The sequence below is a fragment of the Centroberyx gerrardi genome, chromosome 2 (assembly GCF_048128805.1).
Source record: "Centroberyx gerrardi isolate f3 chromosome 2, fCenGer3.hap1.cur.20231027, whole genome shotgun sequence".
In the NCBI taxonomy this organism is placed as follows: Eukaryota; Metazoa; Chordata; class Actinopteri; order Beryciformes; family Berycidae; genus Centroberyx; species Centroberyx gerrardi.
This window is the reverse complement of record NC_135998.1, coordinates 28,553,791-28,571,077: the sequence shown is the minus strand read 5'-3', so window position 1 is coordinate 28,571,077 and position 17,287 is coordinate 28,553,791. Positions and strand designations below refer to the sequence as shown.

Below are 17,287 nucleotides of genomic sequence, written 5' to 3'. Positions count from 1 at the left end.
AGCATCCTCACTGGCTGCATTACCACCTGGTACGGCAGCTGCTCCGCTGCTGATCGTAAGGCCCTCCAGAGGGTGGTGAAGACAGCGGAGCGCATCATTGGCTGCCACCTCCCCACCGTGCAAAGCATATTCCACACACGATGCCTCAGGAAAGCACGGAAAATCATAAAGGACTTCAGCCACCCAAGCCGTGAACTGTTCTCGCTGCTGCCGTCTGGTAGACGTTACCGAAGCATCCGGGCACGGACTACCAGACTCACAAACAGTTTTTACCCCCAGGCCATCAGGCTTCTCAACCAGCAGTGCTCACATTGATCACATGATCACCTCAATGGGTAGGAAAAGCAGGTGCGAAAGGCCCAGGCCAGGGATCTCCTCCTACTCCTCCTCCCCCACACTCACCCACAGAATAGCACTCCTACACTTTATATTTATAATATTTAATACTCCTTATAATATTTAATACTCTTATTCTTACTGTCCATATTGCCCTTCTTACTGGCTCTGGAACTGCTGTACTTTGATATCTTTGCCTTTATTTGTGACTCTTATAACATTTAATATTTTATATTTTTCTTTTTTAAAATATTTTTCTTATACCTACTACATAGTTGTTGCTTGCCTTGTCCTAAGAATTTCATTGTTCAGAATGACCTTGTGTGATACTGTGCATTTGATAAATAAAACACTTTGACTTTGGTCTGGTCTAAATAAACAGCTGATTATGATCACAGGAAAGGATACAGAGAAATTCAGGAACTCTCTATGCACACACACACCCACACACACACACACACACACACGCTAACTAAACGTTATAACACTTTAATACACATGCAGTACTGTTAAACATCCACAACACACACATGCAAACCAGCCTACTTCACACACGGCTTAACGGTTTAAAAATGCCTATGCGGTGTAACCTATGGAGTTAATTGCCTAATCCTGAGTCCACGACCTGACTGATCCAATGAAAACAAATGAAAGTAAGAGGCTAGACCATTATCACTGCAGGAATTTAAAAGGAGAGGAAATCCCTTTCCTGCTCCTGCAAGAAGGAGGGAGAGGACAACTTTTTCTTTCAGCCCTCTAACATTTAATATTTAATATTTTTCTTTTTTTAAATATTTTTCTTATACCTACTACGTAGTTGTTGCCTTGCCTTGTCCTAAGAATTTTATTGTTCAGAATGACCTTGTGTGATACTGTGCATTTGATAAATAAAACACTTTGACTTTGGTCTGGTCTAAGTAAACAGTTGATTATGATCACAGGAAGCGATACAGAGAAATTCAGGAACTCTCTATGCACACACACACCCACACACCCACACACACTAACTCAACGTTATAACACTTTAATACACATGCAGTACTGTTAAACATCCACAACACACACATGCAAACCAGCCTACTTCACACACGGCTTAACGGTTTAAAAATGCCTATGCGGTGTAACCTATGGAGTTAATTGCCTAATCCTCAATCCACGACCTGACTAATCCAATGAAAACAAATGAAAGTAAGAGGCTAGACCATTATCACTGCAGGAATTTAAAAGGAGAGGAAATCCCTTTCCTGCTCCTGCAAGAAGGAGGGAGAGGACAACTTTTTCTTTCAGCCCGTCTAACACACACAAATACACACACACACACACACACACACACACACACACACACACACGCACACACACACGCTAAAGATTTCCTGGGGGAGGTCCGTGCAAGCGGCCGGATTGCGCCACTCGGAAAATGGAGTCAATGAATTAATGGAATTGGGGGCATTAATCGAGTGGGGGGACTAGGAGGCTTTACGTGGGGGGGTTACTACTTAGTAGGAGGGAAACTCCCACTGTAGGCGTTCCTCTGTACGACTATATTGAGACAATACCGTCAATGAACTGCACTTTTCCCACGTTTTCTCTCGAGGGGGGGAGAGACGCTCGTTTTGGAGTACACCGCCGATTTTTTTTTCTGCTAGCAAAGATGTCTTCGAGCCGCTGAAACGCGTGTGTATGCGTGATATAACAACATGAAGACATAACCTGTCTGCTTTGGAAGCTAGCCTGAGGAGACTCGTTCCACATTTGCGTTCACTGGCTTTTATTTCCCCGGGACAGCGCGCGACACACGACTTCAGCTGTTTACAAGTAGCGTGTTAAAGGTTTCATTTGTCCGCTTCGACTTCACGTCTTTGCGTAACTGAAAGAAGTGAAACAGGTAAGGTTGCAGTAAAGTTTCTCTCCTGCAAAATGATAATGTGTCGTATGTAAACTTCGTTCCCTTTCAGGGCTTTTTCTCTTGCACCGTGGACTTTCTTGCAGTTCGTTGCACGGGACACTTTTGCAGGCTGTTTGCCGTTCTATCCTCTGGTTGTTGTTTTTTTTTTACACGTATTGTTTAGGGAGACTGAAAATGATACAATTAGGGATAGTGGTTTAAATTAACGGTTAAGATTCCAGGAGATCACGAGCAAATCTCTGCTCTCTAATCTAAAACAGCCTCAGAATGACTTCGTGTAAACCCCTCTTCTTCTTCATGTGAATCATTTGAACCCATAGTTAGTAGACTATGAATTATCCAACAGCTCATCCACCAGCCAGTGACCGAGCTTTTACTCATACAGTCAACTTTGTGATCTCTGATTTTTGCCTTCTTTCCGAGCTAAATATGTTAATTCGTCTGTTATTCCCATATTCTGCAAAACAGCTGCACCTTGATTCTCAGAATAGGCCATACACAGCCCTCATGTTTGACTAGTGGCTCCAGCATACCGTGCCCACTCTCCTGCCCTGTCATTTCCCAGCAGCAGTGTGGATAATGAGACTTTTACAGGGCAGGGTTACTGTCACAGTGATTCGATAGTAATCCGTCTCCGCAAGGCCCAGCCTTTAAATCATCCCTATTAGTGGTGTCATGGTGTGGGGTTGAAATATGTTGAGCGTGCGTGCGGGTCTTACTCACTTTATTTCCCCAGAGCCTTCCCATATCTAACTCTGGCTCAGAGCCTTTACAGTGTATTTGTCCCAAATGGCTCCAAGCAAATAGCCATAATCTAAACCTACTATTTAGGGATATGCTTATCTCAAGATAGGATTCGACGCGATATGGGGCTCATGATTCGATACAATCACGATATGATGTAATAAATAAAAGTTCAGTGACAACAAAGCCTGACTGTGCAGAATTATGTTTATTTCTGAGCCACAAATCTTTCTAGCAATGCCATTGGCTTGCTAGAATGTAAACAACAATTTAAAAATATCATTAGAAAGTGCAAATAATATAATTTGGATGGAGAGCTTTTGAAATTGTGAAGGGCAAGCCATCTCATTTGTGATTACTACAGCAGAATAAAATGGAGCTAATATCGCGATTCATTTTTCTGCCCCACGATACATATTGTCACATATTTGTATTGCGATCTATTGAATTTAGATATATCATCTCATCCCTACTCCTATTATATCATTATTTATTCTCATTCTGAGATCACTTTCACTTCCACCAATATTCCTCAAACTTCCTCATTTGAGATGCTCAGCCAGACTCCGGCCAGTTAAAGTCCATTTCAATTTGAAAAAGCAGAGCCCTTTTTTTTCTCTACCCCCACTCACATCCCTCGACTCTCCTCTTCTTCTAAAGGCTTATCCTGCATGTCTCCTAAGTTTGATCCACCCTCCAGGAGTTATATGCTGCCTCCAGAGTGTTAGCATGGTCTCTCTCTCTTTGGCACTCACCTGTTTTCCAGCTCAGATGGATGGATGTTATGGTAGCGTGGGCCTGTACTGGTTCTGTCACTATGACAGCTATTCTAGCAGAGCTGCCAGCCTGCTGCAGAATCTGGTGTGTAGGTGAGGGGTTCAGGATGGGACGTTAAGCAGAGAGGGTGAGCGGGTTGAAAGAGAGAGAGAGAGAGAGAGGGAGGGAGGGAGAGAGAGAGATGGATAGAGTGCATTAGAGAGGATGGGAGGGATGAGTTTGGGGAAAAGGGGAAATCATTTCGGAAGAACTAACGAGACACTCCATTCCTTACACTCAGCTCCTTTGGGTGAGTGTGTGTGTGTGCGTGTGTGTGTGTGTATACCCAGCAAGCATTTGACGGATGGTGAGGTCAGGAGGTGGCCAAGTCCAACCCCTTAGATTACATTGCATGGCACGGTAAAAAAAAATCATATTAAAATGTCTTTGGAAACTGTTTTTGGACTGATATCAGAAAGAGGACCAGCTTTCACAAAACAAGGCATAGCTATGTACAACTACACCTTCCATTTTGGCACTATATTTACACGTTGGTGCAGGATGTTGCATCAACATCTATTCAAAATGTTTGCTGGGTGTGTTTGTGTTTGTGTGTGTGGGAGGAAGGGAGGGAGGGAGGCTTCAGTACCTCTAGTTTCTGGGAGCACCACCATATTTCCCTAAGTTGTGTCTGAAAGAGTTGTATAGAGTTTGAGCTAGTGTGTCGAGCAAGAACAAGAGAAACATATAGTTTTAATTTTGGGGATATAAGTATAAGGGGATGTCAGATGTAGCAGCCTGAGACTCGGAGCCATAAAACCCATAAATCCACACACAGACTCATTAATTTAAGAGACTCTTAAACATTAGTGCGGAGCTGAGTTACTGCTGGCGTCAGTGCGTGTGTGTGTGTGTAATGTATTAATTATGTCTTCATAAACCCGGCACACTCTACTGTTATGCACATCATACTTACGGTCGCATGCACGTGCACGCACACACTCACCCTTGCATATCCAGCATATAGCTGAAGGACAGTGTGCGTAATGAGATGGCTCCAGTGTGGCTGGCTGTTAGTAGCTGGAGGGTCTGCAGCACTCGTCCTCTGTAATGTCCTGGCTCTCAGAGCGCCAAGATGTACAAGCCGAGGGCTCGGCAATGCCAGCCAACTAGTGTTCATCTTGTTTATGAGGCCCATAAGAGGATGACGTTACAGAGTGTTTTAAAGCATTTACTGTCCTTTACTGCCCTTCTCTAGCTGAAATCTGAAACTCTTTGCCTCCATCGCCGCCGCACCAAAATAATGTGTTTGCAGCGGAAAGCCTTTTCACACTGGCATGACGATAAACACGGAGCAAATGGTGTTCTATGCTATGGTTCGGTGGGAGTGGGTCTATCTCTATCCGCCTTTGTGTGAAACCAATTTTGCTTCACCGCAGCGATGTTATGTTTGACACTTGACAGATATTTAGTCGTTGCAGATGAGCTAATGGGGGGTGGGGGGTGGGGGGGGGGACAAGACTCTGAGTGCCAAAACCTTATGGGCCCGTATCACCGTCTCTTTCCCTCCGGAAGAAACAGCTGCAGAAGTGTGAGCAGTCTGGGAGGGTGAGAAAACAATGTAGGGTAGCATGGTGTGTGGAGCAAGGCTGGGGGGGGTGAGAAGGGCAGGATTGAGCTGGTCTGATGGGGGGTTGGGGGGCTGGTAGGGGTCATTCCCATTTCCTACTTGTTAAAAGAGACACCTTAGAATGTGTCACATGCTTCTTCTCTTATTTTGAGTCTTATTGTGCTGTCCTTAGTACCTCCTCCAATTTCACCCCCCTCCCCCCCCCCCTCTCTCTTTCTGTTGCAGTGTGTTCCCAGTGTGGAAGTTACAGTAAGTCGATGTGTTAGAGTGGTCTCTCTCTACAGACACAATGTTTTCATCCCGCTGCTTGCTGCTGCTGCTCTGGTTCCTGCTGGTTCTACTGGTCCAGTTACCTCCAACCCAGTCCAGACCAGCCACAGAGGACACGGACACAGGTGAGGCATTCTGCAGGAACATGTCTCGTGGCAACTGTTTTGAAGGAGGATTTCATGTGTGTGTGTGCATGTGCCTTTTGCCTGTCCTATGTGGACTGACAAAGTTCAAAGTCATACTAGGCTTGTTGTGGTGTGGATATGTGTATGGGTTTTCCTCCTTTCTTTTGTTTGCGAGGCCCTTTCATGTCTGGTTTCGGCTGTGGTCATGGCATTTTAGGCCCATGAAACCACTTTGCTTTGAGGCACAGCACTGGACTAGTGAGCAACTTGTTTTAAGTCGTAGGACGCTATGTTATATAAAAGGTTATAAAACTTTCCAATGAGCAAATTTCTGTAATGGGAAACTGACTTTTTTAAGGTTTGGCTGTTTTTGGCTTTGAAGCATCTGAAACTGGTTAAAGGGATTTTTCATGGTGAAACCAAGGCTTGGCGCTCAGTGCGCTGGTTATGGTCTGTATATCCTGTCCAGACACTCGGGGCACAGAAACAGACAGACACAGTCCTGGAGCCGGGTGTTAAGGCCGGTCAGACTCGTTGTGGGTAATCAACTCAGCAGAAACACAAGCAGCTCTTTTCAGAAAGCCTTCACTTTCCTATTTCTTCCTGTGAGTGAGTGAGTGTGTGTGTGTTTGGGTGTGTGCATGTGCATGTATATACCCCCCGAGTGTGTGTGTGTGTGTGTGTGTTTGCTTGCTTTTTTGCTCCAACCATCTGGATTCCAGCTGAGCGCAAGTGTATGTGATACTGTTGTTTTTGAGCCCATAAATTCTTGTTTTTCTCTCAGTCAAGAACACATCAAATTTAACTTCTCTGCTGCAGTCTTTTTTTCCATAAACAAAGCCTGCTTTCAATTTCCCACCTCGCTCAGTTCTATTCTTCCAAATGAAGGTTTAGCTCTTTGAATTCAAACCACTTCCCTCCCTCCACTCTCCAGTTTTTTGGGACTGGGTATAATCCCCCCAGCCCCATCTATAGTTAAACATAAAATATTCCTTTAGTTCTTGTTTTTGGAGATTTTCATACACCATTCAAATATTTTATTTATGTGTATAGGTGTGACCATGTGTGTGTATGCGTATGTATATGTGTATACATGTATATGTATATGTATGTATATGTGTGTATATGTGTGTGTGTATTTGCATGGATATGCCTATATGTATATATTTTAGTATGCTTTGGAGGAAATCTATAGAGAAGGTGTATGTTTTGTACCAAAACCCCCAATAAAAAAAAAATGCATCCCAAAAACCCAACCCAGTCTAACCAGTTACACTACCTATAAACTGTTTGATGTGTTTACCAGTGGTTGCATATTTACCATAATCTATATTCTCCATACCACAATACAGGGTTTTACAGTTTTTCCTTACATGTTTCTATTGGGTTGTTTTTGCATTGCGCCCCTCTTCTACCCACCCTCACCCTGTCTTTGTTCCAAAATAGCTTAAAGTTAGCAGGATATAGCTGGAGGGATTGCTGTGTTGTTGGGAGTGTTAAGAAGGCTGTTAATGGCCAGGGCAGATAGGGAGGAGGTCTCTGAAGTTTCGGAAGTGGTCGGGTGTAGCACTGTGCTGTGGCAACAGCTTCTGTCTGCTGGGTTGTTGAGTATAGGAGAGCTGAAAGCCTCATTCACAGTGACCTCTCTCAATGAGCTGGGGTGAGAGGTCAGAGGTTAATCTGTAAGCTGTTTTCATTGTCTCTCGGAAGGAGCATCCCGGACTCCCAGTGAGAAGCCTTGTGTTGGCCTTTCCTGTTTGCACACATGCACACACACACACGAAAGCACACGAAAACACAGTTGTTCTTGACCACTTTTGAACATCTAACTTCTCTTTTTTCAGCTGATACGGTTAAATCGTCTGAAGATGAAGATGATGATGAGTCATCCTCAGAGGAAAACAAACTCTCAAATGAATTGTCAACCAGCAACGAAAAGCTCCAACGTAAGCTCCAAATTTATGTATGACCTCTACTTTCTACTATCTCTCTGGCTTTCTCTCTGTTCCTCTGCTTGAGTTTGCAATGCTTTTGTAATGAAAACTTGAACGACCGTAAACACAAATGATTGTAATTATATATTTGTCTTTGTCTGTCTCTTTGGATTTCTCCTTTTCCCTCCTCAGCCTTGGCCCCTCAGTGGATAATGCCAATGAAAATGGAAAAGCAGCTCCATGCCGTTCCCGCTAGTAAGACGGTTAAGTTCCGATGCCAAGCAACCGGGAACCCCATCCCCTCCCTGCGCTGGTACAAGAATGGGCGAGAGTTCCGGAAAGACCAACGGATCGGAGGATTCAAGGTGCGTTTCTGTTTGAGAAAATAATCAAGAGAAAACAAGAGAGTTCATATAAAAGAAAAGACTTTCACATTTCCTGTGTCTTTAATAACAGCCATGTATAATTTTGCAGCATACCATGATCCTTAAGAGTAGATAAAAAAGGAAACTTTAGAGGTCCTAGCATTGAACCTTGTGGAACACCGCAACTGATTTTAACAACCAGTTCTCTCTCTCTCTCTCTCTCTCTCTCTCTCTCTCTCTCTCTCTCAACTTTTCAGATCAGAGACCACATGTGGACTCTAATAATGGAGTCGGTGGTTCCATCTGATGAAGGTAACTACACTTGTGTGGTGGAGAACGAATACGGCAGTCTCAAACACACCTACCTGCTGGATGTAGTCGGTAAGAGTGCTTATCAATGCATTTTAAAAGGGTCTATGTACATTATATTCATATACATGTTGCAACTTAGCTCTTTTAAATTTTGTTATTTGATTTTATTTTTTTTATTCTAGAGCGTTCCCCACACAGACCAATCCTCCAGGCAGGTCTTCCAGCCAATCGAACTGCTGTTGTTGGTAGTAATGTGGAGTTTGTGTGCCGAGTATTCAGTGACCCCCAACCGCACATCCAGTGGCTCAAACATATCACTGTCAATGGCACCAGAGTGGGACCAGACGGTCTTCCTTATGTCCGTGTTCTGAAGGTATGTACATGTATTATTTGGAAACACCTGTGTTAATAGCTTGTATTTGTACCAAACAGTATTGTTTTTAAAAATGTAGTGCCTGTGTGCATGAAAGCTTTTCAGCCTTAAATTTTTCTTAAATTGAATTCTTTTAAATATCTTTCTAAATCTTTCTGATTTTCATAGCAATTACTATGTCATTACAAAATTAATTCATGTATATGGTAATGGTAATATGTATCATGTGAATGAAGATTTCTGACCAAAATAGACAGGTAATGTCACATTGTTTTTTTTTTACCAACAATTCAATTCCTTAAATTTTTGCATCACTGCAACCAATGCCACTAATTTGTGAGAATGGGCCTAATCTTATCAACCAAATGTTTGATACAGCACTTCAAAATGGACTAGGTTTCTCAATACTGGATGTCGAATTTGTTCTTGTTTTTTAAGGGTAATGTCTTTTTACCCATGTCCTCCAAGCAACAATTTAATTAGATTTAATTCAAGCGAGACTGTATACTCCTTTGGACTGTGATTAGACTCTGACCATTATAATATTATTATAGATTAGATTATTTAGCCATTAATTAGCCATGAGGCAGAATGTATTATTTATTATGGTTAGGAAATTATGAACTTAATCCATGCTTGCATTAGCATATAGTTATATGCTTATCATTGAATGGTTGTCCACTCCTGATCTAATGAATCAAACAAATGCTTGGGGAATCATATAGAATGTGGAAGTCAAACACAGCTGGAAAGGTCCCGCTGTGTCTTTCAACACCAGGCTTCTGCTAGGGTGGATGTCAGGAAGCTGTCACATTGACAAGGTAGCTAGGTTATCTCTAGGTTAGACCGCACTAAAAAATATTGAGAAAGCTATGGCTATGCAAAACTAAGTTAACGTCCTGGTGTAGACTAAAAATGTTAGTACTTCATAACTTTGTATGGAGTAAGCTAGTGCAAAGTGAGAAGTATTTGTTACAACCATCACTGGCTGTGGTCGAGTCAGCCTCTTTTGATATTGCATGGCATTGGTTGCATTTCACTTTGACAGAGTGTGTTTTTATAAAGTAAAACCACATCTATGATGTGTTGTGGAATCGTGATGGAAGACACACTCAGGCAGTGTGGTTGTTGTGTCTGGCATGTCGCCAAGGGCCTTGCATGTATTATGTACTCACCATGCTGCTTTGCCAATCACAAGAAAAGCTGAATCCAATGAATATAACAAGGGAACATGGGATTTTTCCAATTATTTATTTATTTATTTAGTTTAAGTTGTATTCCTAAAGTTGGTCGCAAAAGTGTGAACATTTTGTGGTGCTCAGTAGTGTAGATGTGATACGATTGGTACCTAGTTATCTATACTCAAGGCATGTCCTTGCTGAGTTTAATGAACACCTCCACTCTTACATTTGTCTTTGTCTCAGACTGCAGGTTTGAACACAACAGACAAGGAAATGGAGGTTTTGACCCTGAAGAACGTAACTGTGGATGATGCAGGAGTGTACACCTGCCTGGCAGGAAACTCTATTGGAGTCTCCCACCATTCAGCATGGCTCACTGTAATTCAAGGTATGCTAAGATATGCAGAAAATGTCAAAAAATAAACAAAAAACGTTAATATAATGCTTTATACTACTAAAAAGTATCTCGTCCCCCTCTCAGATCTGCCCCCGTCCCCGGTGCCTTCTCAGACCTACTTGGAGATCTTCATCTATTGCTTTGGCTTTTTCATCATCGTCATCCTCGCTGCCATAGCAATCATCTGCCGGCTCTGCTGCGCCCCAAAGAAGTGTGACTTCAACAGCCAGTTGGCTGTCCAAAAACTAGCCAAGAGTATCCCCCTCAGGAGACAGGTAACATGTCTCTATCTGTCTCTGTCCCTGTCTCCCCCTCCCTCTGACTTAGCATTGATGCTGCAAAGACCCACATAACGTACAAACATGCTCTTCTTCTCTGCCTGTGTAGGTGTCCATTGAGTCCTCATCCTCCCTCCAGTCGGGGATGTGTTTGATGCGTCAGTCCCGTCTCTCCAGCGCAGCCACCACCATCCTGGCAGGGGTGTCGGAGTATGAGCTTCCCCATGATCCTCTCTGGGAGCTGCCGCGTGACAGGTACTACAGCCCATAACCATTTATAACAGTGGGTTTCAGTCATGGTCCACGGTCAGCTGCTGTGGTGTTTGATTGGAATGAAAACCTGCAGACTCTGCATGGACCACGGCTGAAAACCACTGATCTACAGTATACCGGTACCACTGCAGTCAAGGAAAAGTTCTGTATCGGCAATCTCACATGTGTAATGCTTTGAAATCAAAACATAGTGAATACTGCCTAACGTGTTCCGGTATGTTTTCCTCAGGCTGACCTTGGGGAAGCCTCTTGGAGAGGGCTGTTTTGGTCAGGTGGTGCTGGCTGAGGCTGTAGGGATTGACAAAAATAAGCCCACACGCCTCAGCAAGGTGGCTGTCAAGATGCTCAAAGGTGAGAGGCACATACCATAATAATCTAAATGACGTAACACTAGTCTCTCACCTACTATAAATACACCTGTAGATAGGTGTTTGTATGGATCTGTAACTAAGAGAGAAATCATTTTATTGTTTGAACATGAACCTAATGTCAAATATTCCCAATGTCAAATATTCCCATTGTGCAGCGGATGCCACAGAGAAGGACCTGTCCGACCTGATTTCTGAAATGGAAATGATGAAGATGATCGGCAAACACAAGAACATCATCAACCTGCTGGGAGCCTGCACACAAGATGGTAAGTGTGTGGATCGTGTGTTATGCGTAGGAGCGGTGATTTGTGTCCTATGCTGAAGCTAAGTGTGTTTCCCTCTCTGCCCCAGGCCCTCTGTATGTGGTCGTGGAATATGCCTCACAGGGCAATCTGAGGGAGTACCTCCGCGCTCGTCGACCGGTCGGTCTGGAGTACTGGAGCGGCCCGAGGCAGGCTTCCTTGGGTAATCTGGAGATCAGGGAGCTGGTTTCTGCTGCGTACCAGGTGGCTAGAGGAATGGCCTATCTGGCTTCAAAGAAGGTCAGTGGGCTTTTACATGTAGGCATTTAAAGGAATACACAAAGTTTTTGGGAGATTGTCCCGTTGGTCAACTTAGCTGTTAAGTGATAAGAACACAGACACCAAAATCATCCATGTGTCCCTGATAGATTGTTGGCTCTGGTGCTTCATGCTAACACTTTAGCATAAACTATGTTGAGTGATAGTAGGTTATTAGCATTACCTCAAAAGTGAAAAAATTAGAATACTAAAAATAAATGATACACAATTTTAAATGATATGTGGACACGTTTTGTGGTGGAGATAAAATGTATACAAAATATGATCTAAAAATAACCTGCTGTTTTGAAGTAGCAGGGAATATTTTCTCTGTTTCCATGGGAGGTGAAGGTGGAGGGTGATGGGAGACTGTGTACAGCTAAAAATCACTATAAAATAGAAATAGATCCAAAAATAAATCTGGTTACATCAGCCATATTGAAATAATGATATTTAAATTTTAAAATGTATGAATCTAATATAATAATAAAATAATAATAAATAATAATAAAAAACAAACATTTTATTACTAAAAGGTCAGTCTTCTTACTTTAGATAATGCTAGTGACCTACTATCTCTCAACATAGTTTATGCTAAAGTGTTAGCATGGAGCACCAGAGCTAATGATCTACCGGGGACACATGGATGACTTTGGTGTCTATGTTCTTATCACTTAATGGGTTCACCAACAGGCCAATCTCCCAAAAACACAGTGTATTCCTTTAAGATCTCTAACTAATTTCTAATTACTCTGCTAATTACTCATATATGGCTGCTATGAACCCCTCCTGTCTGTGTTGCAGTGTATTCACAGAGACCTGGCAGCCAGGAACGTGCTGGTCACAGAAGACAATGTGATGAAGATAGCCGATTTTGGCCTGGCCAGAGACATCCACCACATTGACTACTACAAGAAGACCACTAATGTAAGCAGGATAGATAGATACAGTATATCAGTTTCGGGGTGAAGTGATGAGATGTTTGGGATGGGCAGATGGTTGGTGGTTGACAGTTGAATGTTCTTCCAGGGTCGTTTGCCAGTGAAGTGGATGGCGCCGGAGGCTTTATTTGACCGCATCTACACACACCAAAGTGATGTGTGAGTCTTACTCGCCAAGTTCATAATTAACATTTTTGTCATTTAGATGCATGTGTGTCTTTGTTAGAAAGTTATGTGTTTTTCTAATACTTGTTCGTGTGTGTTGCAGGTGGTCGTTCGGGGTGCTGTTGTGGGAAATCTTCACCCTAGGGGGCTCTCCTTACCCCGGCGTTCCTGTGGAGGAGCTCTTCAAGCTGCTAAAGGAGGGACACCGCATGGAAAGACCCTCCGCATGCACTCAAGAGCTGTGAGTACACACACACACAGACACACACACACACACTAGGGTCGGGTGATAGTGTACATCTTTCTGTCATTGAAATGTAGCTTTTAAATGAATAAGGAGCAGTCGTTTTGACATTTTAGATTATATATAAGTTCTTGCAGTCAAGAATAAAAAAATTAATGGTTAATTTTCCAGGTCCACAATTTCCTAAGAAAGGAACTGTTAATTTCTTAGGAAGTTTCCTGGAAAGAACCATGAAATTATGTAGCAGTTATATAGAAAATGTAAGCAGTCTGGTGGCAATTTCTAAAAGAAAATCCTGGAAAGAACTGCAAAACTATAAACTATTTATTAGAAAAATAATAGGCAGAGGTCAATTTGGTAAACCAAGTCATTATTCATATAATTATATAATATAACAACAGAAGAAATTGGAGGTACTTAACCAACTACCATTGAACTCTTTCTGTAATTTCCCTATAATTAGTACATAATTTAATGGTTCTTTCCAGGGAACTTCCTAAGAAATTAGCAGTTACTTTCTAGGAAATTATTAGGAAATTGCGGACCCCGAAAATAAAGTGTTACTGGCGTCTTGCACTAGACTACATTTTAAATAACCAAAGGTCAAGTATTTTAAATCAATAAAATATCGACATGGGAATTTCAACTGATCCTTGACACACACACGCACACACACAGGCCCTTATCTGTTTACACAACCCCTCTCCATCTATAACACTGTGCTGTGTTTTGCCAGGTACCTGATGATGAGAGACTGCTGGCACGCTGTCCCATCTCGCCGACCCACGTTCCAACAGCTGGTAGAAGATTTAGACCGCACTCTTTCTCTCATGGCTAACCAGGTAATGTGTTGTTTTAGAGGAACATTCATCAACATTTCAGTAAAATATGCACGAATATCGATACTAAACCTCCTAATTCTCTCTCTCCAGGAGTACCTAGACCTGTCCATCCCTCTGGTCCAGTACTCTCCGCTGGGCTCGGACACCTACAGCTCCTCTGCCTCGGCCCATTCCTGCAGCTCCACGTAAGGGTTTCCCGGGACCTCCCTTTTCCTGGACCACCTTTTCCCCAGTTTCCAGAGGACGGACGGACAGATGGACGGACGAGTGGAGAAACAAGCTGTAGCCTTACAGCAGTCTTAAAGGCCGGGCAGCAGTGATGTGAAGACCAGCTGTCCCGGGCCGGACTGTCCGTCTCCCAGCAAGGCCTCAGGGAGCAGCTTGCACACTTCTACCCAGACCATCTCTATTATAAAGGGTGTAAAGACTGAGCTTATTGAATGATAGAACATATAGTTTGGCGACTATATTGTACTGCCCATTGCGTTTGTGCTCTGGTAATTTCCATTAATAATGTTCTGATTCTGAATATTGTAAATTATGTTTTTTTGTAATGTTGCCAAAGATAATGCCAGTGTTTTCCAGTGTCCAGTACAACAGCATTGCACTTAACCACCAGTTGAATACAGCCTACAATTACAGAGGATGCTTTTAGTTGAATGTGTATGAGTACAGATTAACAGTATTAAAAATCAGTTTTAATTTTTCCTTGGGTTCAGATGTTTTGTGCTGAAGAGTGAAAAACATGAGGTTTGAAAAATAAGACATTCAGACTGAGGGACAGTGGAAGCATGTGTGTGTGTGTGTGTGTGTGTGTGTGTGTGTAGAGGGGCCTTGGAGGAGGAGGTAAAGGACAAGTCCCGCTGCATCCAACAGGAAACATCCACTCCGCAGAGCAGCCTTTGAATATGTGTGTGTTGGACAGAGGGAGATTGATGGTGGGAAGAGAAGCTTGGCCGGTGCCTTTGCTCCATCTATCACAGAGATCTGGACCCCACACAAGAGAGTGGCTTCCTGACACACACACACACACACGCACACACACACACACACTTTCCTCCCAGTTGACAGCCTCTTGGCTTGTTTTCTGGTGATCCACAGAGCTCGAAGCAACATTTCCTTTCCAATGGAGAGGTAACAGAGGAAATGTTTTGTTACATATGACAGCGGACTCCTGTGTCCGTGCATCATCTGTTTCTGTCTGTGACATTTTATTCCCAGTTTAGCCTCTGGCTGACAGTACAAATACTTAACCGCTTTGCAATGCTTTTTGTTTGAAGCGCATACAAGACTGAATCAGGGGAATCATTGCACTTCAGCATTCATAACGGCCTCTGGCTTCCACTCTTCTCCTCCTCTCCTTCCTCTCATCCCATCCAATCGCTCCTCTGAGATCGCCGGCTTCCCTGAAAACCTGAATTATTTCCAGAGAAGGCCCTTTTTTTTTTTTTTCCTTTCATTCGGAATCATGCTCCCGCAGAACAGCTCTCTCCAACGATTTCTGACACAAATCCAATCCGGGTACGTCCGGTCAACATGCTGAGCGGTGTGTGTTTTCTTAGGGCCTGCTATTTAACAGCTCTAATTCCTGGAAATGAGGGCTGTTAACGGAGCCATCTGCCCCATTGTGACACCTTAACACACACTCGCATATACCTGGTTTTAGTGGGAGAGCTATCAAGCCTCCCTGCTGGGTTGCTGGAAGAAGTAAACAACCCTCTACAGTAGGTGCCGGTGTGGTTCGTCGTCATAGGGGAGGCTCATTCTCTCTCTCCCTGGCCCTATGGGAGTTAATGGGCCATTACACTGAGGTGAGGAGCCATTATGGGCCAGCCGTCCCCCCCCTCCCCCCCCCCCCCCAACACCCGGGACAGATGGCCGACGGAGACATCGGAGGTACTAGGATCCGCCACGGTGTCACGAACCACACCTCCCCTACCAAGCCAAAAAGCCTGAGCAAACACCAGGGGCTATTACAGATATTTACACCTCATAAAAGCGCAATGGGTCTATTTTAGGGGTGTCTCTCGTCATCTGTGTCAATATCTATTAGTGCTGGGTGTGTGTGTCGCCCTCGCTGCCTTTCTCTCTAGTGGTGTTTGCTCTCTTGTACTGTGTGCTAAAATGTTCACTGTGTTACATAGATTTTTGATTTTTTTTTTTACCTCTTCTTTGGTCATTCTTTGGACGTTTGATTGGAGCTATGAGCCAATGGTGCAGATTTTCTCTTGGAAATGCACACTAAGCCGCTCGTTGCAGCCGTGATCATCAGCAGCAACGCCATCGTGCGATCTGATTGGGCATGAAAGAGAGTCCGGTTCATAGCACAGTCTCTCAGTGGATGGGACACTGCTGTTGTGCTGCAGTGTCTGTCCTAAACTTCTCCTATTCAAGAGGAGAAGTTCAGGAGAAAGTAGTCAAATTGGAAATGTCCTTGGTTCCAAGCGCAGATGTTTTTCTTATGATTTGCGCAGCGCTGGTAAAACTATGAACTAGTTTGGAGCAGAGAGGAAAGACTGGAGAGGCAAATGAAGTCTTTGAGAAAGCACAGAATACTGAGGGATTTTCATGTACAAGCACGCCCCCTAGTGGCTTGTTCTATGAACCGCATAAATTAAGTCTATCATGAGCCAATACAGTGACGGAGTTATTCGTCTATACCAGTGGTTCCCAACGTGGGGTCCGGGGACCACCAGGGGTCCTTGAGGGGGTTCCACGGGGTCCCCAGCAAACTGATGAATTGTTAAACTTCACCATTATTTAATTTATAAGAAGTGAACACAATTAGAGAATGTAGAAGAATGACTGTTTTGATCATAGTTTCTCTGTTATCTCTCTACCTACAATACAGATAGTCATGGAATTCTGGACAAAATCATATCTAACAATAAAAATGTTCTCAGATCTCAAAATCTCATCAAATGGGGGTTTGTGGCCCTAATGTGGACAAAATGTGGGTCCTTGATATGAAAAAGGTTGAGAATCGTATTCATTTTGTTGATTTTATTGGTGAATCTATGTCAAAGTAAACTCTCTTCTTCGAGCATTTTCTCATTACCTTGATTACAGGTCGTGAATTGTGAGTCATTTTTGTTTACAGTGAGAAATCATGAACAAAATCACATCAGCCAAAATCATCCGTATAACATCATTTATTTCTAACACAGAACAACTTCCGCAGCAGAGTACCAGACTTCCGCCTCGGTCACCGTCTCAGATGCGACATCTTTACACGCTCTTCCCATAATGCCACAGTAAACTCTCTCATTCAACACTGTATACAA

The 17,287-nt window shown here is 43.3% G+C and overlaps 1 protein-coding gene across 1 annotated transcript; it reads left to right on the top strand.

Annotated features, from left to right (window-relative positions):
- The first annotated feature begins 1,835 nt into the window (after nt 1–1,835).
- On the top strand, nt 1,836–14,711 carry fgfr1b (fibroblast growth factor receptor 1b). Its single transcript, XM_071900754.2, has 17 exons — nt 1,836–2,232; nt 5,627–5,767; nt 7,612–7,713; nt 7,894–8,066; nt 8,324–8,447; nt 8,561–8,751; nt 10,176–10,320; nt 10,414–10,604; nt 10,717–10,862; nt 11,110–11,231; nt 11,407–11,517; nt 11,603–11,793; nt 12,616–12,738; nt 12,841–12,911; nt 13,021–13,158; nt 13,898–14,003; nt 14,094–14,711. The coding sequence occupies exons 2-17, from the start codon at nt 5,662–5,664 to the stop codon at nt 14,190–14,192; spliced, it is 2,139 nt and encodes a 712-aa protein (XP_071756855.1). The 5' UTR covers nt 1,836–2,232; nt 5,627–5,661; the 3' UTR covers nt 14,193–14,711.
- The last annotated feature ends 2,576 nt before the right edge of the window (nt 14,712–17,287 follow it).